This window comes from Dicentrarchus labrax, unplaced genomic scaffold (genome assembly GCF_905237075.1).
Source record: "Dicentrarchus labrax unplaced genomic scaffold, dlabrax2021, whole genome shotgun sequence".
Taxonomy (NCBI): domain Eukaryota; kingdom Metazoa; phylum Chordata; class Actinopteri; family Moronidae; genus Dicentrarchus; species Dicentrarchus labrax.
The window spans coordinates 10,119,897-10,140,832 of NW_026136704.1; the positions used below are offsets into that span (position 1 = coordinate 10,119,897).

The window sequence follows — 20,936 nt, forward strand, 5'->3', positions numbered from 1 at the left end:
ATAGCAGATGCTGATTGGTCACTGTGCTGCTTCCTTGGTAAAATGTTTGTTCAGTTTATTGTTTTATGTCACAGCTCATGAGCTTATATGTTTGCAAGTTCTAAAGCTGACATGCAGCTGAAATTCCTAGGCTCCAGTTAAGGTTGTAAAAATGTACAATGTATTGAGATCATACACCTGTGAAGTTAACATAGCTGTAAAGGCGCTTGTCATTTCACAGTTACACATTTTGACTCAGTAAGATTCAGACGTAAAGGAAATACACTGACATTTCAGCCATAAAAGTTGAAAACCAGCCTTTCTGATCTTTCTGGCTGGCTTCAGGCTCGAATTACAGAGAAGGTGTACATCCAAGTGCAGCTCTGCCCCCAAGTGGTTCAAAACAGTAACCATCCAGTTTCACATGACACCATGCAGCTCTCTGCTGGTCTCCCATTAGAGAAGAAACATTCAAATTCCCATCTCACAGTTTGTTTGAACAGTGAAGACAGATTAATCCAATCAGCATCCTCTTTGTGCTTTTTGACACAGAGCACTGGCTTATTATTACATTTTGTTTTAACCTACTAATGAATTCCCCTTCTTTAACCATCTATCTCTGATGAACTAATATGACTCAATTAACTGAACTGAACTTTTAAATTTAATTTAATTTAGTCAAACGAGGTCAGTAATGAATAAAATTTGACCCATTAGATCTCATTGTGATATTGTAATATTAAACATGTCAAAAAAAATAAATAAATAAATAAATGCTGTAGCCTACAATATGAGGCCATAATGTGTCACATCATAAAGAGTCGTCATTAAGTACCTTAATGGTTCCATAGCTATATTTCCCATTTATTGTATCATCAGATCATGTAACAGATGATGCTTGGTATCTGCTGCCCATTACAATAGTAATGGACATGCGTTTGCGCAAGAGCTTTGGTATGGCCTCACACATGTGTTTTACGCAGTAGTAGAACAGGTTGGGTGACCATCAAGAATTCGGCTATGGGTTTAACATGCGTGTGAGGGAGATAAGAAGGCAGCGAGGAGAGTGGACGACTTTGTTACTCCGCCCGAAAATGTGGTGGGAGGGTGCTGAAATGAAATGTATGAGGGGAGCAGCGAGTTGGGACGCGTCTTTGGAGAGACAGGGTAGAGGAGAGGACTCTTAGGGCCGTTTAACTTCATGTTTTTATCCTCCCTCTCGAAAAAAAAGAAAAATCAACAGACTTGTCGGCCGGGTTTCCTGTCTCTGTGAGTCGGCGGAGGAGTCTCAGCGGGTTAGGTGTCTGACTCCCGGTCTCTTGGTCATCGGACAGCCTGCCATCCATCCAATGTGCGTAAAAGGGCTCTATTTCCTCACAGTCCTGTCTGGACTCGCAGCTTCAGGTGAGACCCCGGCTTAGTGTGAGTGGATAAACCGAGTGAAAAGATGATTTCGAGTTAATGGGGTTGGCGTGTTGTTCACTTTATTTCTTCTGGGCATCATACAGAGTAATGGGATTTATCCAAGTGAATGTTTTAAATTAGAATTTTGTTTAAAGTTAAAAATAACACATTGTTTTGATCGCTAGGTATATGTTCACCTATATGTCCTATAGTTATACATATATATATCCAATTACACGAATGACATTTCCTCTATAGTTAAATACAATATAAACTAGCCTATGTGTGTTTGTCAGTGTATTTTAGGATCTGGGGGTTTTCTAAAGTTTACATTGGCAGTCTTTTTTTCACTTCCCAAGAGTGTTCTTAAGACAGGATGAGCGTTTAGAGACGCTCCCGACAATCGAGCAAAAGTAGAAGACCCTGGTTCTCTTTAACATTAGTGAAGGCTCCGCAGGGACCCCTAAACTCCATCTCTGAGCGCCCGGCTTGCGTCAGTGGGAAGTGGATAACTTGGCACCAGTGGCACCGGGAAGGTTGCGGAAGACATCCTGAAAGCTTTAAAACAGCCATAGCGGAGGGAACTTCTGACAACAGAATGGGTTTAGCCAATAGCATTTACTGGCATCAAATCCGTGGCCGCATTGTTGTGTTGCTTTTATGCAACCTCCGTATCCGTGCTTTGAAGTGGCCCCCTTTGGAGTCCAAGTGCTTCCCGTACAAGCGGGTCCGGGATACGTAAGTTGGAACATCTAGTCAAATACCCACAACTATGGAAAATAAACACCAACAGACCATACCCGATGGTTATAGCTGCTGCACGGCTGCACTAATGGAAAACGTTTTAATATCACAAACTGGCGTATCAGTGGCAATTCATTCAGGTTGTTTAACCTTGAAGTAATCTGTGTCCATCCCAGTTAAGTGGATTATATTGATTGAACATGTCCGTCCACTGCCAAAGCACCATGTACGGATTCAAGATAGTAGCAAGCTGCTTATGTTTACAAGGAGCATGTGCCTGCAGCTCAGTCATAACACAGTCACAGGCTGACAGAGCAGGATGATGACTAAATATACTGTGTGGATATACAGGGACAGATAATCAAATAACACAGCATGTGGATGAAGAAAAGCATGTTGGAACCGATTACAGCTCAGCAGCTTCTCGGTTCTCATGTCTGTTATGCAGTAATCACTTCCATTGCATTTGGCTTTGTTGTGTTGGCAAAAAAAAGAAGGCATGGCATGATGAAACAAGTCGGCAGATCCATCTTCATTTTCGTGGGACTCGTATGGTGTAAAATTACAATTATGTGTGTGAAATAATTCTGATTCATTTCTTTCACTAGCCCCCATCTCTCTCTCTCTCTCTCTCTCTCTCTCTCTCTCTTCAGGTGTACACTGTGGCATTAAAACAGCACAGAAGTGACACATTTACCCATCACACCTCCACTGTTTTGACGTGCATTGCACTGATCAAAGACAGGCAGTGTTCATTTACTACAAAGAGCTTAATGTTTCAGTGGTTCATTGCTCCCAAAGATAAATGCAGTACTCCTTTGTGTATTTTGTAGTAAGTGTGTTTGGCAGGAGTTTAAAAAAAAAAAAATACTATAAATCATAATTTGTGTCAAGACACTTTTGGGAGCAATGTTTTTGTTTTTCACAGCACCGGAATGGAATTGTTTTCTGGAACAGATGTGATCATTACCCGAGATTTGGACATTTTCTTAATATTCGTGAGGTGTGCTGGATGCAATGTTAAAGCAGGTTCAGTAAAAAGCTCTTGTGATTCCTGACTCATGAAGGCGGAGGCACACCACCACTAGTAAAGCAGAACATCTGGGCACAAAAAAAACATGTAGCGCGACATGTTTTATGTGCTGTTTTCAGGATTAGTTGATGTCATTTTGTCATACGCCCTTTAAAATGTTCATTTACTTTTTTAAATGGTTGCAACCGTTCACCTTGAAGTTGCTCGCAAATGTTTTCTGCTGAAGTAGTTTTCTGTCATATTGAAGCAATTTAACACAACTGAGTGTGAGCAATAAAGGTCTCAAAAGTAAATTTTGATACAGGAGCGCTTTGCAAGACAGAAGATAAAGAACCCACTTTAGTTGATATTGTATGCCAAGCTTTTGGGGCCCCTGGTTATCTGGGGTCCAGGGGCATTTGCCCTCTTTGCTCATCGAAAAAACACATTCTGAATTTTCACAAAAGTAGTAAGGAAATAATGAATTAACTCAAAAATGGCAGTTGCTGGTGTCTACTGACGGTTGGTTGGTTGGTTGGGCCCACATCTTCCTCAAGCTCAATGTCTCTTGTTTTGAGATGCCGAAATATTTAAAAGGAAAAGTGGTGTTTGAACTGTCAGCAGTGCCCAGACATCCACAGCAAAATCTTGTTTGGTACTGGTATCTTTCTATACTTGTGAAAGATAATTTGGTAGCGGCTTACATTTAAACATATTCTTTCCTGTGTCTGACACAAATAACAACCCACACACATCACAGCTGGGCTTATTAACACAGGACACACGCTGACAACACACACTAGACTCATAAGATTACTCTCATTTCACCTTCGTCCTAACCAAACACAGGCCGGCGGCTAAAACACTTTTTGATCCCCTGCTGCTGCTGCTGATAAATCTCTCTTTACTTTACTTTAATTTTACTTCCTTTTGTCTTCCTCTAACATTTTCTTCTTTAACCAGAAGCGTGAATTGCTCACAGGCTGACGTGTGGCAACCTGTCCTGACTTACAGGTTTAGAACACACACACACACACACACACATACAAACATGAACAAATGGCTGCTGTTGACTGCAAACAGCATACCAGGCGCTTACACTGGTTTTTTAGGCCTCAGTTTAACTCCATCAGGTTTAGATGAGTTACCATGATGTAACAGTTATCTCTCTGGCACGGCGTCTCTAATCTCTCCTTAATAATAGGTCAGTATAATAAAGCATTGCTGTGGTTTTTTGACATGCTGTACAGTGTTGACACACCTAGGAGGATGTCTGGCCTTTGTGCTAGATGGATGGGATTGCCTGTGGGTGTGTGTGGAAGTGACAATGACACATTCATATGCAGCAACACTCCCGTCCTCAACACAGCGGGCTTAGGGCGCATCTGTGAAGTGTTTGAGTGTGAGGGCGAGGCACTCCCTGCGTAATGTTTGAATCAAAAGACTGTGCTTGGCTCCAAGTGTAAACAGGGATTTGAAATACATTTCTCACTAAGCTGAAAGTGTTCATCCGAGGTTTGAGTGTTTGTGCACACACACATGGTCAAATGTGCAAACACAAATACTGCATATTTGTTAGCATGGGTTTCTGTTTGTGTAGTTACATTCTTACATACTCTATCTGCTGGCTGGTTGCTCGTTCTCAAAACTGTTTGGAGTTACAGTAAACAAGTAGATCTTCCAGCTAAAGCAACACCGCCACTAGGTTTATGGCATATGGGATAAATCATCTGTTTCCACTGAATATCAGCAGTTCTTTCTGAGTATAGTTCTGCATAAAGCCAAGAGCAGTTTCATCACCAGTTGCCATTAGTTCAATATGTGTGATTGAATGCTGAGCAGGCATGATGATGGAATTTCCCAGTCCTAATATCCTTTTCTCTGTTTAGTGTCCGACTTTCATATGTCCATATTTCCTGGTTATTTAAAACGCTGACTAATAAAAATAAAGCAGAGGCAGCAACCTATCCGGTTTTGCCCTCTAATTATCTGACACTGTACTTAGCAATTTAAATGAATGAGCGTAAGTTAAAGAGAGAGGGGGTGGGGCAAGTAGGTGGGGCGGATGAAGGACAGGATGCAAGGGCACATTATTTGTACATTTGAATATTCCCTCCCCCTCTCCTTCATTTCCATTGAAGCCCATGAGACTGTATGAGAAATGTGTTATAAGTTACGATACAAGTTTAGGCTAGCTCTGGCACATTTGCAAAAATAGCACAGTTTCTGCTTATGTACAGTAGCTGCATGGACGGTATACAAAGGGGTGTCATTTAGGTAGCTGTAGCTACACAGGAGGTGTAGCAGTGCAGCAGGGACACCTTAAGTGCTCCGTCTGGGTTTTCACAGGATGTCCTCCGATACAGTATTGAGTGTAGGTCAACCACATTTTGGCAGCGCTCACCAGTTAGTGCAAAAACACAGACTTGATCTGTGAAAATAGACTTTGGGTCGTGTTTACACATGTACAGTGTGAAATGTGAGCGGGAACACTGCCTGTGTAGACAGCTGGGTTGATTGCAATTTATAGATCCCCCCAGACATGTATTAAGACACTTTTAATATGTATTATATGTTGTTCAGTTCTAAAATTTGCTGCTGGACACCAAATGCCTCCTACTTTGCTGTAAAGTCCATTCTCAGTGTATGTGCACTGGTGGCTTCAAGTTTTGACATCACACTTGTATAAACCAGAAATTGGACAAGCATTAACTCCCAAACTAACTGTGACAAATTATGCCTGAAAATCAGATTTTCAATGAGCACAGAGAAACTTTCCACTTTCAGCAGATTAATGTGAAAACATCCTTCTAGTATCAAACTCAGATACAAATGCATCATTCTGCACAGTGAAGCTCCAACATCCCACTACAGGAACAAGAAGAAAAACAGATTTGGAGTGGAGGGGAACATTAAACATATCAGTCAGACGCATGTAGGACGGACCACTGAAAAACACCGTTGAAATGCTTTCTTGCGGTTAAAGTTGCACAGTCTTGCCTTAAAAAAGCTTCCTTCAAAGCCACAGGCGATATTATACAATGTCGTACTTTTTGTGACAAGTATGATATTCATTTGTGAAATTGTTGGCGTGCTCCTTTACGGTGGAAAGGAAAGGGTAGAGGGGGCAGAGGTGGAAGTCACAGCGGAATTGGATTCACTATGACTGGTACCACAGCAGGACACTAAACATCAGGCTAGTCTAGCCTCGTAGTAAATATGTGAAACTGAGGTTGCCTTTTGAGGGTTGGAGCGTCCTTTCTACAGAAGCCTGTGGGTGTGTTGAATCGAAGCATAAGCACTGGAGCCCCCCCTCAGGAGTTTGTAATCCTGTGGAGAAGTTGTTGAGTCAGCTGTGAGGTGTGCGTGGAAGAGGTTTGATGGATTAAACTCTTATCCTCTCTCACCCACTACACGTTTCCTCTGGACGCCGCCTGATGAATTACAATTGGCCAGGAGGAAGCAGGAGGGTGAAAGAGGGAGAGGAAGAAAGAGTTAGAAAAAGAGATTGATGCTGGTCTGTGTTTGGACTGACCTTTAGAATGGATTCAAACACATCTTTGTGGTTTTCTAAAATTTGGTACAGTTCATTCGCCTGTAGGGTTAAAAAAACGGCATAATGCGGTATCAAAATTGCAATTTTTGACATTTTCATACAAAGAAATGTCTGTTTTTCTTTTCTCAAAAAACAAAGAGTGATTCTCCATAAATCAAATTGATGAAAGCTTTTAGATTTTCTGTTCCACATGCAGTGTCTGTTACATCTCTCTGGTGGTGATACATTTTATTCTTCAGCTTTATTTGGAGTAATAGGCATGAGCAAGGATAGTCAGAAGGGATGAAAGAAAACAGATCCACCTGCAGAAAGTCAAACAGAACATCCAAGGAAAGTCCCACCAGCTCGGTTTGATTGACTCAGGATCTTGGTGTGCTGGGAGAGAAATGAAAAAGCAGCAATTTTAAATCAAGCTAAAAATAGATATGGACTGAATATAAAAGAAGAGAAAGCGATGTAGTACTTATGCTCTGGTATGTGCTTGCGTTTACTTATTACTATCATACTTTACATGGCCACAAGTATGTGGATGCCAGACTATTACACCTGTATGTGATAGTTACACATGTTCCTCCAAAAACCATGTGCTTGCTCTTCCGGGGGAGGCTCCCACTCATCGCAGGAGCATCAGTGAGGTTGGCCACTGATATTGGGCGATAAGGCTCGCAGTGTTGGATGGGGTTGAGGTCAGGGCTCTGTTCAGGCCAGTCAAGTTTTCCTACACCAACTGGGAAAGCCATTTCTTTAGTAATCTGGCTTTGTGGCCTTGTTATGTTGAAACAGGAAAAGACCCTCCCCAAACTGTTGCTATAAGCACAATAATGTCTGAGTCATGTTATATTGTAGCCTAGATATTTCCTTTAACTGGAACTAAGCCCTGGAAAAAAAATAATAAAAGTGTAAAAAAAAGTATGCGTGGAAACCCTTGTAGAGAAAATGTACAGCAAAGTATGTTACAGACAGTTCATCCATCTCAGGGGCTTCTTCCCATTACACCCCTCAACACTCACCCTCTCCCTCAACTCTGTGGCCTCCTCCTCTGCAAACACACTGTTACCTGAACCCGGTATTCCCAGCCCTCGGTCCAGCCCTGCATGAAAGACAGGCCTTGTTAAAAAAAAGAGAAACTAACCTGGGCTTGTGAAACCTCTCACAAAGCAGAGAAGAGGCTCTTTGTAATCCACTGAGCTCTTTGTGTGTTTGCTCCAGTCCTAAGTGTTTCCTCCAAAACCGGTGCAACAGAGAATTGGGTTTCCTCCGGTGGTCCCATTGTTTGTGAGGCATAATGAAGAAAGGAAAGGCACAAACACACACTGTCTAGGAAATAATGTAATGAAACCAATTTCCTGATTTAGAGAGTTGTGGCAACTACTTGATTTCTCCTGCAGTGTTTCCTCCACTCTTGTAAAGTTCTAGATGCTATAACATCCTGGCAAATGGAAAAACCAGCTCTACAATGTAGAGGAAATAGTGATTGGTAACTGTGTGGTATGCATATATCATCATGTTCTATCTGATAATGGATATTATTGTACTACTAAAGCTGTAAAAACAGCTCTGTTCACTCTGCTTTCCCCTTTCCTGTTTATAAATCTACATATTCATGAGCAACTGCGTCAACAAGCCCTCAAGCTTATAAGGAAACATGAAAACTTTGAGAAGATTTTGATTGTGCAATAAGGCCCACGTGGTTTGTTCATTCTGTGGACTGTTTTTAAGATATTCAAAGAAAATATTTTGAATACCAGAGAATGTTTGCTGAGCAGTTATGAGTCAAGTTCAATATACCAAGCATGTCTCGCTGCAGTGTGAAACACACCCAGAATGGCCTAAAAAATTTTGTTTTGGAATAGCTAGCCATGGTAATGGACAGTATTGAAGTAGGATACTTGAATCTGATGAGACAGTTCTGTTTGTTTGCTTGTCTGTGAGTTAGTTAAATATCTCAAAAAAGTTGAGAGATTTGGGTTAAGTGTGGTGGAAAGTCAGGTCATGGTCCTAGGAAGGAAGAAGTGTTTTGTTTGTTGCTGATCAGAGCCTTGGCTGAAATATCCAATATCCAATATGGAAGCCTTGACAAGCCTGTTGAGTAAAGCCAAGTGTAAACCTGTCACCCATTGGTATGTGGAGTGTCATTTTAAAGCCTTGAGTGCCTTATGGTCGTTGCCATGACAGTTCATCAGAGCCGGCGGAGGTGACGTACTGCCAGTTGAGCAATACGTCACATCATTGGCTGATGGCTGATGGCTGCGCAGTTTTGACTAATCCTTTACAGGAAACAATGGCGGCTCGCCTGGTCACACATGTTCTCATATTACAGCTAAACAATACACTAAAATATGTTTCTGAAACGATTTAGAAATAGGCAATGCAGTGACAGTTTGATCTGAGCTTTGTGAGGGGCAATGGATGGACTCACTGAGAATGACTTGTCAATCACAAGGTAGCCACGCCCAAAAGCATACACTGCTTTATTGTCTGACTGAAAATGAACATGTTGCCTGGCAGAATACTTAAAACTAGCGATTGAGGCCACAAACTCATTAGGAAACAGTGTACCGAGCTAATAGTTGAGCTAATCAGTCTTTCATTGCAGTCATTGGAGCTGCCCCCTGCAGGCCATTTTATACAATGCAAGTTTAAAACACATCCATATCGGCTTCACTTCACAGACCTGGAAGCTCTGTCCATCATATATACTGTCAATGAGTAAACCACTTCCCTGAATAGCAGTCGTCTGATCATAGCTTAGCAACAGTAACTCCTGTAGGTTCCACAGACCAGTCAAGCTTTGGATTTGCGCACGTGCCAGAAAAGCGTGCATGGTAGTCAGAGCGATACTCTTAATCTAAAGAGCTTGGAGGGGGGTGGTGTAGGTGGTATAAGCTGTTAATGTTAGCATGTGCCAACTTGAGAGTGAGATTTTGTCGGGGGTGACCAAAATTATGCCGCGCACGCAGCCACACAAGTTGGTGGCTCAGATATCAGAGAATTGGAATTCATTTGATGTTGTACCCATGTTGTACCCTGCATTCTGGTGGTTTGTGCTGAGGCCCAAAGCCGCTGATAGGGGCAGCCTACTGGAGATGGACAATATTGGTTACATTCTGAGAAGCAGACATAGCTGAAGGTCCACCCCCAGGACATTTTGGATTAAGTAGATGTGATTTCCTGCATTCTAGTGTATTTTTGGGTGGTCTGCTAAAGATGTGAAACACCTGAACTTATTCTGATTCATGTTCGGCATCATGACTTGTAGGGCCTTCTAGACTTGAGCTGAACATTCAACCAGAAGACTATTGTTGTGCCTGAATGACTGCCTGTATCACAATAAAGCCTTATTCATAGACCATTGTTTAAGATTTGACCTAGGTACCTGTAGGTTGATATTTTGATTAGAATGGTATTAAACTAATTCTTAACTGAAACCTAACCTATGTTGTGAATAATTGTATTCTTAAGAGCACTTCATGATTCATGTTCAGCCAAAAACGGGTCTCCTGCTGCTTGTTATGACAGCTTTCACCACACTAAATCATATTCACACGCACAAACACAAACAAATGATTTATTTCAAGATTTAAAGTTTAAGAGAGTGAGTCCTCAGTTGGACGACATTTCATTGTTACATAACTCGTCTCAGCTCAGATTCTCATCAGACTTCTTGAGGTAGTTTCTCCCGCTGTCTTTCTTGGTATCTCTTCTTCTGTTGCTAACTGCCATCCTTTTCTTCTGAACTGGTAAATCACATGCACAGATATAATTATATTTGGCAATGTGAGACTAAAGACTCATGGTGAGTTATGCAGTTTGCACTCTTTGACATTGGGTGAAATATTATACGGGCAGGTCAAACACTACTTGATATTTCTTCGGCCTCTTTGGAAGGCTTTTATACAATCTTGGGATGGCTGCCAAGCCAAGCAAACCTAATCACACTCGAGTGGGCTTGGTTTGATTATTTTACAGTAGATGAAAGTATTTGCTCTCTCCGGCTTCAGACGGGCCAGTGGACCAGTGCAGCTTGTAGCAAGTGATGTTGACAGGTAGAATAAAATGCATTAAAGGTTCAGCAAGTTCATTTTATTATGATATATTGAACATACTGACAGATATTATTGACTAATGCCAACACAGGTATCTCATAGAAAATGTGTGTGAGAGTGTGTGCCAACCGTAAGCCCCCTCACAGGCGCCAAACCTAGACACATAAACATAGACTCGCATAACAATGGAGGATTATATTTTATGGCTATTCCAGCTTTTACTGATGCTATATCTGCTCATAAATAGAAACATCTGGAATTGACATTGACCAAAATACACACACACACACACACACACACACACACACACACACACACACACACACACACACACACACACACTTTCTCCGTAAGTTTGTGTTAGATAAGGTGCTGACCTGAGGTGAGATCCCATGTCAGAAAGTAATTAATTGTCGTTCAAGCAATCAGGTAGTAAAGTGTTAGCACACTTCACACAAAGACTCTAATCCGTCTTTTTTATTACCAGTGAAGAGTGTAATAGATCTACTTCACATGTTTCACAGCATTTAATAACTTTAATGAGGAAAATATGGAGTAGAGAGTCTAAATGAAGACTGAGATTAATTTTTTTTCTATGCTTTATATCATCTGAAATGTGATTTTTCCTTTCTTCTTGGTCTGACTCGTCAGTATATTTGTGCCAACTTGACAGACCTCAGCAGTGTGAGATCAGAAGTATTTAAATTTAAAATAATAACACCATTAGAATGATTACGCCTGCAAGGGAATTCATACTAACTGTTTTGGGACAAAAAATGTAGTTATTGAGTTAAACTTCTAACTATAACTGTAAGTTTTCTGTTATGGTCATGGTGTAGTGTTTTTTTTTTGCAATGTCCTCAATATTTGAAACATATAGGATACATTCCTATATTTGTCTGCACTCCGGACCTCCTCTGCATAGGGTACATAACTCCATCTTAATAAGCCGTGAAAGCTCTCTCTCTCTCCCTGTCTCTGGACACTGGGTGTGGTCAGCACTGGCTGGGCAGGATGTTCAGGCATAAACAAGTGGGCTACTTGGACAGAGAGATGTTGCAGAGTAGAAGAATGGGCAGCCAAACAAGCAAGAAAACAAACAATATGATCTTATCTCCTTCTTACAGACTGCAATTATGTAGGAGAATACATTTTCTGTCATTTTGTTATCCTCTAGCTTCTATCATTTCGCTCCTTCATCTCCTCAATCATCTTGTTCATCACTTAAGGTCTTTCTGTTTTGCATTTCTGCTTGTTCATCCCCCTTTCCGTCTTTCTCTAAATGAGTTAAATTCTGCGCTCTTAATGTCTCCACTCATGTAATGGCATGCATCCTCCTCAGGAATTAGTGATAATGACCGATTAAATAGTGATCATGTACTTTCAGCCGCAGGGAAAAATTAGTACTGTAATGGAGGCACTGTACATAACTGTTCTGTCATTCCACTAAAATCTATTTTGCCTTCAAAAAGGCCTAATTAACCTTAATTCTTAATCAGCTCAGCTTGCGTCAAAGAACGGCGCGGTTGGAAGCGTTTCACTTTTTTGTTGTTGAAAGGAGATTAGCCACGCTTATTTAAATTCATGTACTGTAAATAGATTGGTTAAGGGGAGAAATCTGAAATGAGGTGTTATGGCCTGGAGGACCTGCTTTCTCTCCCGATACATGAAGCATGATGAATCATACCAGCATGAGCTTTTAAACAATTTTTAGAGGAGGATAGGCATTGCACTATATTGCTAATTTTTTGTGTACACTATGCTCTATGAAATAAGGATGTAGAAATGGAGGGGTTGAACTGTGGATACTGATTCGATGAGTCATGACTGCTATTACAAGTTTTAGCCCTTCTCCTCTGTGTATAAACCCAGTGCTATGAGGCTGTACTACAGCTTTGCTAGGGGCTAAATGCTAATTTCACCATGCTAAAATTTGCTGATTAGCACAAAACACAAAGTACAGCCGAGGTCGATGGGAATGTCATTAGTTTTGCAGGTATTTGGTCATAGATCAAATAATGGGACAGATTATAATGTGGACCTGATGATGGCGCTAGATTAAAGGTTTAAGCATTGCCAAAGTGATTACAATTAATTTTGAGGTAGGCTATGCCTAAACCAAATGTTATGGCCAACAGTTGTCGAGACCAAATATGTCAACCTCACTGTGGTGTTGCAAGAAAAGTGAAGAGATGACCATGAAGTCATCTGGGGACAATGAATGTGTGTACAAAGATTCATGGCTATACATCCAACAGTTGAGATATGTTCGTCCGAAAGATCTGTCGACCGACTGACACTTCCATCCTAAGCCACGTTGCTAAGGATAAACACAGAAAACTGTGTATTTTTGTGTGTATCAACACTTTCTGCTCCCACTCCTCCACTCCACTATCCCCCCTCTTTCCCTTGTCAACCTTCACATGGAGTATGGAATATGAGACCTTTACCTGGTGGCTCAGACTGTTCTGTTGAGTTTTCATGCACACACACACGCACACACACACTCTTGTAGTCGATCCAAGGAGGGAGTCATTACTGGCCTGTACTGATACAGCCGGTGCTGATGTTATCTTCCTAATGAATATCCTAAACACAGGCAGTTTAATCCACAAAGATCAGTGTTTCCACCGACAGGTAGACGAGGAAGTGAGAGAAAGTGTCAGACGAGGCTTGGTTCATCCATCACAGCATTATTCTGTAATATTAAAAGTCATTATTTTTCTCTTTACAAGCAAAACTATCTGCCAGTGGGGTAGATTTGTTGAATTGCAAACCAAACTGTTGTAACATCTTTCTTGACTTAAGCAGTGATTTATTGATGCAAGTTGAAGCACCTGCCATATTTTTAAGGTATTAATGCAGAAAAACCCCTAACAAGCATATACTGCAATCTCACTGCGAAGACAATTTTTTTCGTTCAAGAAAAATACAATTTTAAACTGAAAAAAAACCCCAAAACCTTGACGATTTGCAAAGACATTTCTTGCAGTGTGTACTCTGTCTGTATTGCTCCACCGTACACACTCCTCCCAGGTTTCATCGGGCTCATTTAAAACACATTAGGCTGTTAGAGCGCTGTCAGTGCCCGGTGATGAGAGAGAAGCCTGCCTGTTTAATGCTGTGCGGGGGCTGTCTGGTCACCCCACTCTCTCATCCCAGCCCACAGGAAACTCTCTCCAGCCTGATAAGGAACAGAACATGCTGCCTGAGGAGCCAAACCCCTGTTGACATTTTCCCAGCAAGCTCCAGCCTAAATGTTCACTGTATTTATAATGTATGGGTAACAGTGTGGCTCAATTTTCCTTGCTGGACTTATTTCTAAGCCTGGTGCCTCAAGTCATTTAATAAATTTTCAATTGTAGAATGGAGCTTAATCCACCATTTTAGGATTTAAAATTCTTTAAACCCATACTGTGAAAGTATTGTACAATCTTTTCTAATACTCGACAGCTAGAGTTAGTTACATTTTATCCATTTTACATCAGAAGAGTATCCCTGATGCTAGCTGATTGCATTAACAAAAAAGTAATTGCCTCATATATAAAACTGGGATGACACATGCACTCAGGTGACCCACTGAGCCACAGACAGCTTGTCTGTCAAAATGAAGTGTCTCTGATAGCCAGAGGTCTCATCAAGTGTTCTGCAGGGTAATCATATGGAGTGGGCTAATTATGTTAAGACAAGTCTTGGCTACCCTGAGCTCACTGTGGCTGCTAGCTCTACAGTCTGCTGTGGGCTTGGGAATTGACTTTAATAAGGCTAGACACGGCTCCTGATATTATTAGGATATATAGAGCTCTCCCTCTCTATAAATAGAGCAGGTGATTTGGACTAGACAGCCTGCACATAAACTTCCATAGAGACTTAGACTCATACATACTGCTTTAGAATAAGAGTGGATCTGCCTCAATAACAAGACTCAATCTCGGGGAGAGAGGGAGACATGATCGGCTGGTTCCTGATGTAATGTTGACCGGCTGCCAGACAGAAACCCAGCATTAAGTATGTCTCTAGGACAGTGCATGCATGTGTGTGTGCAGTGTGTCAGCATTAACTCCATTTTGAGGTGCTCCATCCATCATTATGTGGAAGAGCCAGATCGTTGGCAATATCCCTCTCTGCTCTTCCAGTCCATTCATTTTCCATCTAATAGTCTACCCCGTACTGTAAAGATTGATATAGTCCATATCCATATAATATACAGCAGACTGTCAATTTCAGCCCTGTCTCAGCTGCAATAGTGTGGCTATTATTCATTAAATGTCACAGATTTGGCCCACTGATCTGAAATCAGTTTGGACTTTCAGGATGTAATGAAACAGTTCACTCACTGATTGCAGATCTAATTTCGTACTGTCAGCATTTAGACCAATCTGTGGGATTTCAGTATATATACTGTAATAAATGTATTTCCTACAGCCATAATGACAACTTAAGAGTTAGTGATTTTTCTTGCAGCAGCACTGTGTAGGCAGAGGGTCACTGGGTACACTGCATGCACTCTCTAAGCAGGAATTGAAATTCATACCGCGTCTGTTGCATTGTATTTATGTATTTGTGTTGCTTTCATGAACCATTTATCTATGTATAGATTTTGCTCCATGTGCCCTGCACGCTGCTTTTGAAGTAAACTCTGCTACTGTGCCATATGTTTGTATGTTGCAGGCGTGCTGCAGGTCAGCGGGATCCGTATATATACATCTGGGGATATGGAGGCAGTAAACGGGACGGATGTTCGTCTTAAGTGCACATTCCAAACTTCCTCTCCCATCAACCCCGACGCCGTCACCATCTCCTGGACCTTTAGACCCCTCAAACCAGGCCGTGAAGAGTCGGTGAGTGCATGTGTGTCTGTCTGTGTGTGTCTGTCTGTCTGTCTGTCTGTGTGTGTGTGTGTGTGTTAGTGTGTGTGTGTGTGTGTGTGTGTGTGTGTGTGTTTGCAAGAAAATGAGATCAAACCTCAAACCTCCCTCATTGTGTCAAGGAGCATCCACCCCCTCAGCCAACTGAGAGAGGAGTCGGTGAGTCATCAGGCTCCCCACAGAGCGTCCAAGACAGCCTCTGTGTGTGTGTGTGTGTGTGTGTGCATATTGAGAATGGAGTAATAAATGTAGCAGCAGGTCTGGGTTTATGTCTTGTCTTTCTTTCTGTGTGAGAATAAAATAGCTTCCTTCCCCAGACTCAGTCTGGTATGACATTCTATCTGTGACAATCCAACCAATCAAACCCATTATTCTTGCAATCAAATCTCCCCATCCACTTTCAGGTGTTCCACTACCAGCAGAAGCCATATCCCCCTCCAGAGGGCATTTTCAGGAAGCGTGTCAGTTGGGCCGGTGACGTCATGGGCCGTGACGCCTCCATCATACTTCAACAGGTCAAGTTTACCTACAACGGCACTTATGTTTGCCAGGTCAAGAATCCACCGGATGTTCACGGCACGGTTGGAGAGATTCGACTCCGTGTGGTTACCACAGGTCTGCATTTTAATTTATATATATGCCAGAAATGTTTTGTCTGTGTCTCTGATAACATCCATATTATTTCATCTTGTGCTGAAAAGCTAAAGTTAATCAAACCCAATACAAGGAGTATTTAACTGGTTATGAAACAATGCCTGCCTCCAGCTTGAATTCCCCTTGAAATCAATGAAATAAGGCGGTGGAACACTACTGCTTTTGTCCACAGGGTCACTGGATTCAAATGAACTCATAACTTGAGAATGGATGTTGTTTTGTATGATGTGGTGTGAGTTTTATATTATAGCACTGAAACATTTTAATTAAAGAGATTGCAAATGTTCCAGACATATTTTATTCTATTGGTTATTACATTGGTAATTTTCAAATAAAAAAAATTACTAAAATTTGTGTAATTATCTTGGAACAGTAGTTAAAAAAAGAGGTTACGATACAACCTGTGACATTCAGTTATCATATCAATGATTAAATTACAGATTATAGGATGTGTTAATATAGACATTACTCTGACTTTCTGTATGACCCAGCCAATCAGAACTATTGATTGGTGCTACCCACTTATTTTTTTAACAATAGTTTTAGCAACAACAGCAACAAATCAAAGTGGTTATCTAGTTCTAGGCCAGAGCTAAATGCTAATGATACTGATATTTAGCAGGTATAATGTTTACCATGTTCATCATACTGACCATTTTTGATTAGCGTATTTAACTGCTAACATTTTCTGATCAGCACTAAACACAAAGTGCAGTTGAGGCTGATGGGAAAATCATTCATATGAATATCATGTACAGCATTTCATGGCGATCCTCCCAATAGTTAAAACATTTCCCTCAAATCAACAAATGTTAACCTCATGGTGGCAATAGAAGAAAGGTCAGGGCTTTGTTGTAGTTGTTTTCAGTCAGTATCTAAAAGTTTTTAATATGCTTTCGTATTAATAACAGCTGATAGCAGATATACTCACAGATACACAATAAAATGGCTCTGAGCAGTGAGGTCATCTTTTCTATATCGAACAAGCAGACTCAGCCTGCGTTCCTTTTTTTCCTCTCCACCTACAGCCTCTTTCTCCGAGCTTCTCCTACTGGCGTTGGCCATTGGGGGCGGGATCACTGCTGTAGTCTTCCTCCTCATCATCATAGTGTCCTGCAGGCGGTGCAAGAAGGGGAGACAGAGAGAGCAGGGAGGCAATGTGGAGGCTCCTCGCAAAGAGAGAAAAGACCCCACTGCGTGGTAAGACCAAGAGATGGACAGAGGGAGAGGAAGAGGGGGATAGAGAGAGGAACAGAAGAATCATTCTTCCTCTCTCGCTCCCCGTCTAACCCTGGGATCGGGGCATGTGGCGCTCCTTCTTGGGGCCTGGGGCTTTTTTCCTACTGGACACTTCACTTCCACCTTCCTCTCCAACCGCAGTCTTTGGATACCAAATGTGGACCAGTTGATGGGCAGCTGTCATTAAGATAAATTAAGGATGTGCCTTTGTGTAGAGAGCTGTAGATACAGAACTTGCCAGACTGCTGTGTACATTTTATATCACTATGTGTCTTTCATTTCTGGAGAGAAAACACTGTTTTATCAGTTTATCTTTTCCTGTTCAGCTAAATGGGCTTCTAAACACATTTCCTGTTTAGAGTAAATGTTTTGATGATGTAGAGGCAGAACAATGGTGTATTCCTGCTGTTTACTTCCCTACTAATACATTTCATCACAGCAATGCAGTACAAACCACATGTTTGATGTATTATTTCAACAAACTGTGGAACAATGAATGAGCACTTACCTAGCTTCTATTGGAATCTTGCCATTATTATCAGATGATGGAAAACATGATCAAACAACCCCAAACAAAGCTTTTCAACCCTCATTTCAATGGTCGTATACATCAGCTGTCTGATCCATTTTAAGGATGCTGGTGTACATTTCTATTTTTGTTTCACTACTGAACTTATATTGCTGTATTTTTCCTGCAATTCTGTGGTGTTATCCTGATGTTGAGACTCTTGCAGAAATAATCAAGGTGCTATCAAATAATCAAAACCTGATGGAGAGCGCTTGTTGGAAACAGACATTTCATACAGTACTTCTGTAAATTTTGACCAGCAGATGCAATTTGCTGTTAAATGGAATATCAATTTTAAATTTTACTGACAAAGTGACAAATCCTTTTCTACCAGTAAGTCTGTCTGTTTTGAACAATGAGATGTTTTGCCATAAAAATCTTTTTTCTGGGCACATGGGACTTCTTTGCTTCTCTCTTGGGTTTTCAGATCTCTCTACAATGGGCACCGCAACTGGTTAACTGTCAAATAACTGTGTTGCGATAGCTCACTGTGTGCACCAGACTTTAAAAGCCAAGTATCCTCAAGGAAAAGCTTGCTGTCATCTCGGCCGATCAGATTTATTCAGACTTCAAACCGAATCTTTCACTGAAAAACTGATGCAGCTTTGTAAACAGAGATTTTGATCCAACCTTCGCTCTCAACTTGGGACAGTTTAACCCTGTGTGACGCTAACCCTTTGTCTCTGCTGTTGTGTCCATGTTGTCTGCTCGTCTTTGTCCTGTCCCCATTGTGTGTGACTCATGCACATGCATGTACATAAATAATTCATGTGTCATGCATGAATTCATATCCCGGTGTGTATGTGTGTGTGCTATGTTGCTCTTACCTCCCCGCTGTGTGTGCGTGTGTGTGTCCCAGCCACCCATCGAGGGCCGTCCACCTCTACCTATCAGAGACGTCCATAGAGATTGACAGTTCAGACGGCATGATCTCAGAGGCCAGCACCAAAGACCCGAGCTCCTCAGAGGAGGAGGGCCCGAGCTCGGACGAGGATGATGGTGACGACTCTGACTGAGGAGGTGGGGACAGACACTGATGTGAAGCTGGCCAGGAAGTTCGCTGGAGGGATGCCCAGATGGCACCCATGGATTACGGTCCATGGTTCTGCTGAGTGGAATTGAAATGAAGAGAGCGAAAGAAGAAAAGGAAAAGTTCGTAAAAATTAGAGCGATGCTTTTGATGAAGGTCAAGACTTTGAAACAGGATCAAAAGTGCAGTAATGTTACTTTCGAGAGGGCCAGGAAATTCTCAGGAGGCAAGAAATAGTGCATTTAACCTGCAGGGATTCCGAAGTGAGAGCCTTTGTAATCCTGAAGTCGAGAAAAAAATGAATCCTAATGTCCAGAAGGGAAAACGGGTCAATTCTTGTTCAATAACTATCTGCTGTTTTAGACGTGGATCTTGTTGAGTGTGGGAAGTCGATACTAAAATCAGCTGCAACATGCAACTGAAAGCAGTCAGAATGAGGAATGTTTTATTTTTTTTTTGCCACAAAGAGCCGTTTTAAGACCTTGGGGTGAGGGTGCCTGACTTTTGCGAACCATTCTCTGGTTGACTTAATGGACAAAATCATGTAGAATTTGTTGGGTAATCTTTCATATTTTAGTTTTAGAGTCATAGGGGGTAACGTAGGTCTCGCATTTCAGTCAGTCAAGCACACCATCATATTACCTGCAGGGTGAGAGCCCTTGTTAAAAGCAGTTCTATCCTCCAACTGTAGGCTGAGGGGCTTGTGTCACATCAGATTACTGGGATTAAAATGCATAAATGTGATGTTGCTGTCATTAGGTCTGAAGGCCAAATACTTGATCACATAGCGAGCAGCTGCATGCCCGCGCCTGTCCTACGTGTTGTGTGGGAGTGCACAGTCAGATCTGAAAACCCATTGACTGCGAAAAAGTCCTTGAGAGCCTGGTTCCTTTGTGTGCATCTGTGAATGCATCACGTCTACTAACAAATGATTGTAAGACCTGTCTTTCTTCCTTTTAATGACCGAATTTTGTACTTGTGATGTAACACAGCAATATTGATTATAGATTTTTATTTTTTTCTATATTTTTTAGATAATGCCAGAAGTATTTTGCAGTGTTGTTTAAAATGTCACAGTATGTGTTTGTTATAGAGCTTTTTTAAGAAAGATTTTCTAATAAAAACGCCTTTAAACTGTTACCACATCGTGTCACGTACGTTTCACCACACAAAGGTGATCTGACACTGAAACAAACTAATCACACACAACTTTGCAATATTTGATATAACTCATCTATTATGTAACAGAGGGATCTTGTTATCCATCATTTATTATGCATCATTATCTTTAATGCACTGCCTTCAGTTGTGTGTTTATGGTGAGTCTGTCTGCAGAGCCCTTCACTTGTTTACCTGTAAGCACTGCTGCAGTGAATCCTTGTTTAATTTGTTGTAGGTCCAATATGCTTATGCCTGCCTCTGTGACTTCAGTCGGTTTGCTTGTTTGTTGGATAAGATTGTTCATGACTATGAATATGTTACTCTACCTTTGTGTACGTGTGTGTGTGTGTGCGCCTATTTGTGTGCATTGATCAAAGTCTGTCCCAGTGGGTGCAGCTTTAGTTACTGACTGACAAACCTTAAGTGTCTCTGTGTGTGAGTGTGTGTAGTCGGGGGCAGAGCGGGGTTTACAAACACTAAAAAGAGGGATAGGGTGGGCGGGAGGAGTGTGTTTATCCAAGCTAAATAATTACATTTTGTTATAGAGAAAGGCCACTAGTGTTGAACTGATAAAACAACAGTGGAGTCTCCAGATAATCTCATTTGTATCACCAAAGCTTGTGTTAATTACTCACTGGTCACCAAATAATTCTGCCACTTCAGTAATCAACCGTG

At 41.4% G+C, this 20,936-nt stretch overlaps 1 protein-coding gene across 1 annotated transcript; it reads left to right on the forward strand.

Annotated features, from left to right (window-relative positions):
- The first annotated feature begins 1,015 nt into the window (after positions 1-1,015).
- LOC127362251 (myelin protein zero-like protein 2) lies at positions 1,016-20,240 on the forward strand. The gene is made up of 5 exons (XM_051397731.1): positions 1,016-1,383; positions 15,413-15,582; positions 16,014-16,224; positions 17,292-17,463; positions 18,930-20,240. Exons 1-5 carry the CDS (start codon positions 1,329-1,331, stop codon positions 19,084-19,086), a joined length of 765 nt encoding a protein of 254 aa, XP_051253691.1. The 5' UTR covers positions 1,016-1,328; the 3' UTR covers positions 19,087-20,240.
- The last annotated feature ends 696 nt before the right edge of the window (positions 20,241-20,936 follow it).